The following is a 3,778-nucleotide window of genomic DNA, read 5'->3' as shown; positions in this document are numbered from 1 at the left end:
TGTGCCATGTTCATTCCCTGCTCACGAGGTAGGCCGTCAGACACCACAGCACATCCTGCTGTCAACTGGGGAAACACCACTGGAGCCCTTGCAGAAGGGACAAAACTACACTCAAATACACGTGCATAGATTGTACTTGGTGGGAGTATTTGCAGTGTGCTTTTAAACCCCCATTTTATAGCAAAGTAGGACTTCTGTTTCTGATGAAGTACGCAAATACGAGCACATGAAGTGACTTTCAGGCTTTAATTGGGATGAAGATCACAACTAAGGCAACGTTGACATCCTTTATATCCCAGTCCTTCATCTGTCTGTGTGCTTCTGCTGTAAATCAAAGTATTTAGTCTCAAATACTTTGAATCGCAACAGAATCACATGAAACTCTAAGAGTAAAAACTCTTACTCTGCAGCTAAGACATAACGCTGTAAAGAAACCAAATAAAGAAGTTATTTTTTTGTAACTGGTATTATTTGTAGCTTGCAGCTACAAATTCTGTTGACAAAAATCGAACTTGTAAATGCAAAAGGATCATCCCAATATTTAACTTACAAAAAACACAATCCAAGAATGAGGTGACATGGTGATTATTGGCTCCAGATATTTCTTCTGGAGGAAGAAAAAAATACTCAGTGTCAGGATTTTCTTTTTTTGTCTAGTCTGATTGTGCTGTGTTAATCCCAGATGAACAGACAGGGAATGTGGGACCCTGGGGATGTGGAGGATGGTGAATAAGAACAAGGCAAAGGGGATGCAACTTTGGAGGAAAACATTTTTCTTTTATTACATGTTTGGGATAAAGGTGTATTGGTTTTTTGTTTTTCAGACTTTCTTCCCATCTGGTTATCTTATTCCTCTTACTCAGTGCACGGATGGCAGCAAGGCAGGCTTTGCTAGCAGAGAGAAGGCTGGGCTCTGTTCCTTGCAGCACACCTACAGCTCCCCCATTGCTGGTGAGTGTTAAATAAAACAGGCACACGCTCGTCGGGCTTAAGGGACTGGGGGTCAGACTGATAGAGAATTGTTTTGGTTGGAAGAGACCTTAAAGATCTTCCAGTCCAACTGTTCCCCCAGCACTGCCAGGTCACCACTGAACCACGTCCCTCAGCACCACATCTCCACAGCCTTGAAACCCCTCCAGGGATGGGGACTCCACCACTGCCCTGGGCAGCCTGGGCCAGGCCTGGACAACCCTTTCTGTGAAGTAAATTGTTCCTCAGGTCCAACCTAAACTTCCCTGGGGCAACTTGAGGCCTTTTCCTGTTGTCCTATCTCTTGTTCCTTGGGAGAAGAGCCCAACCCCCACCTGGCTCCAGCCTCCTGTCAGGAGCTGTGGAGAGCCAGAAGGTCTCCCCTGAGCCTCCTTTGCTCCAGGCTCAGCACCCCCAGGTCCCTCAGTCACTCCTCATGAGACATGTGCTTCACCAGCTTCATGGCTCCTCTTTGGACATGCTCCAGCCTCTCACTGTCCTTTTTGGAGTAAGGGGCCCAAAACTGAACCCAGGATTTGAGGTGTGGCCTCCCAAGTGCTGAATACAGGCAGACAGTCCCTGCCCTGGTCCTGTTGGCCACACTGGTGCTGATAATCCCGCTGAGGTAATGAAATCACAATGCGATGCCTTGAGTCTCAGTTTTTATCCCCTTCAACACTTGATTTTTCCATTTCAGGTGTCATTCCAGTGACAGCATCTGAACTGAAAGCATCCTGCTTTTCAGATAACACCTTTGAATATAATGGTGTCACCAACTTCTATAGCTGCTGCACCTGTACTGAGCAACTCCTGTCTCAGTTCAAGCAATACCAGTTCTGCCCCAAATCCAAGCTCTTCAGTTCTGAACTTCACATTGCAACACATAGGACTAATACCTGCTGGTGTCCAAGTTCCTGCAAGTCCTTTTCTTCAGCACACACCAGTCTATTCACAGCCAGGAAATGTTAACCACATCTCAGAAAACTTGAACCTGCAAGAAGAGAAGGTAAGTAAAGATATACTGCAGCTACCTGACTGTGATGGGTTGAGTGGGAAGTACAGTGCAGGAATTCCTTTACAGCAGGGAGAGATTTTAAATAAATATTGTTTTGATCTTTGTAATAATCAGCACTGCCTAGAAAGAGCTGGCAGAGAAGGCTGGTGGAAGCACCATGTAATTGAGAGGTCAGAGACAAGTATCTCGGTTGTTGTGGAAGTGGAGCCAACTGGAAGATGACAGGAGACCACTCTTCTAGAGGGAGTTTTGCATAGATCTGAGATGACACTTATTATCAAATAATCCATTTGTTCATTCATCTTCTTGTTAACTTTCCAAATCTACTCTGAAGTTCTTGCATTTAATGTTAGCTTTTTTAATAGGATGGGATTGTAGAGGATTTAAAAAAATATTTTTTTCCCATGGGAAGTTTCTCTGTATTTAATATAAAACTGTATTGCCTAACATCTATTTGTATTAAAGAAGGAGTTGGGAGGGGATTAGAGAAACTAGATATTTTTAAAGTTACTTATATATATTTATAGATATATTAAAGAATACAGGTATATTCAGTAAAAACTTAAGTTTTTACATTCAAAAAAAAATGAGTTTGCTAACATCCTATAGAAACCTAAAACTAGAATTCACTTTTTTTCTTTCCCTCCCCTCAAATGAAAGTAACTTTCTCTCCTCTCTTCAGCCTTCTGCTCCAGAGGAAGCCCAAGAGCCCCAGGGAGTCACAGAACACTTCTTCCGCACCCCAGGAGGGCCAAACACAGTCTCTGCCCTGCCTGCACGTCCAGATGGTGCCCACAGAGCCTCTCAAGGAACCCTCTATATTCCTCAACGAAAACTTGAAGTGTCAGAAGATTAATTGTGGGCTATGCAACTGCTGGGTGTGTTAGCAGTTGCTGGTCACACACTGCACAGCCCTGGGACTGCACGCTGCGGGGCTGGGTGTGCATTGGGAAAAACCTCAAGACTGGAATAGCCTTAATTAATGCTTCAGAATTAAAACTGGCTCTTTATGAGTAAGTTAAGGTCTAAGAATTTTTCCAAAGGGCTTACCTGACATATTACAACAACAAAGTTATGTATCTAGTGGGTTTTTAGGTTGCTTTTCTGCTATGCAAAGTAAGCTGCAGTTGGCTTTGTACAGGAAGGTACAGTCTGTCAGTCAGTACAGATTTTGCACAAAGAAGAGTACTGTGTGTACATATTTCATGTCTTAACAAAAAGGCCATAGTTCACATACCTTCCTCCCATGTTCAATACTGCTTTTGTAAAGTAAGGAAAAAAAAAAAAGAAAAAAAGAATTCTTAATCAAGTTTTTTTATAAGTTAAGAATTATTTATACTGTATTGCTAAATAAATTTGTTGAGATGAAATTTACATCAAACTAAAATTTAGACTTTTTTTTGTGTGTTTGATCAGATTGAATTACCTGAGTTAAGGAACACATCCTCTATTCACTGGCACCCCTTCATTCTGGTTTTGTCAGACAGGGCTCTCTCTGTCTCCTGAAGAAAGGAAAAATGATATTTCATGAGTAAAGGATTTAAGTAACTCAGTCTGAATTCTGAACTCTATCACACGAGATGACATCTCCTAATACCAACCAGGAGAGGAAAATATTAGGCTATACCTCTGAACTCCAAACTTCCCATCTGCCTTCCCAGGTGAACCATCCTAATTCAGACAGGAGAAATGTTAGCAAAGCCAGAGATTCAGGTTTGGACTGGGTAAAAAAACAGTTAAACCAGCTAACACATTGAAACTAACTGGCTTGCTCTTCAGTAGTGCAAAATGATA

General features: G+C 42.2%; 1 protein-coding gene across 1 annotated transcript in view; it reads left to right on the top strand.

The window, feature by feature from the left end:
- Positions 1 to 2,840, top strand: part of E2F8 (E2F transcription factor 8) — an 8,505-nt gene extending 5,665 nt beyond the window's left edge. The window contains 5 exon segments of the mRNA XM_008949577.1: positions 1 to 28; positions 825 to 951; positions 1,667 to 1,700; positions 1,702 to 1,975; positions 2,667 to 2,840. The exon segment at positions 1 to 28 is cut by the window's left edge and continues 218 nt beyond it. Of these exon segments, the coding sequence (XP_008947825.1) occupies positions 1 to 28; positions 825 to 951; positions 1,667 to 1,700; positions 1,702 to 1,975; positions 2,667 to 2,840 (637 nt within the window).
- Positions 2,841 to 3,778: the final 938 nt, after the last annotated feature.

This window comes from Merops nubicus, unplaced genomic scaffold (genome assembly GCF_000691845.1).
Source record: "Merops nubicus isolate BGI_N331 unplaced genomic scaffold, ASM69184v1 scaffold23271, whole genome shotgun sequence".
NCBI lineage: Eukaryota > Metazoa > Chordata > Aves > Coraciiformes > Meropidae > Merops > Merops nubicus.
The sequence above is the reverse complement of the archived record's forward strand: the minus strand, read 5'-3'. Positions and strand labels throughout refer to the sequence as shown.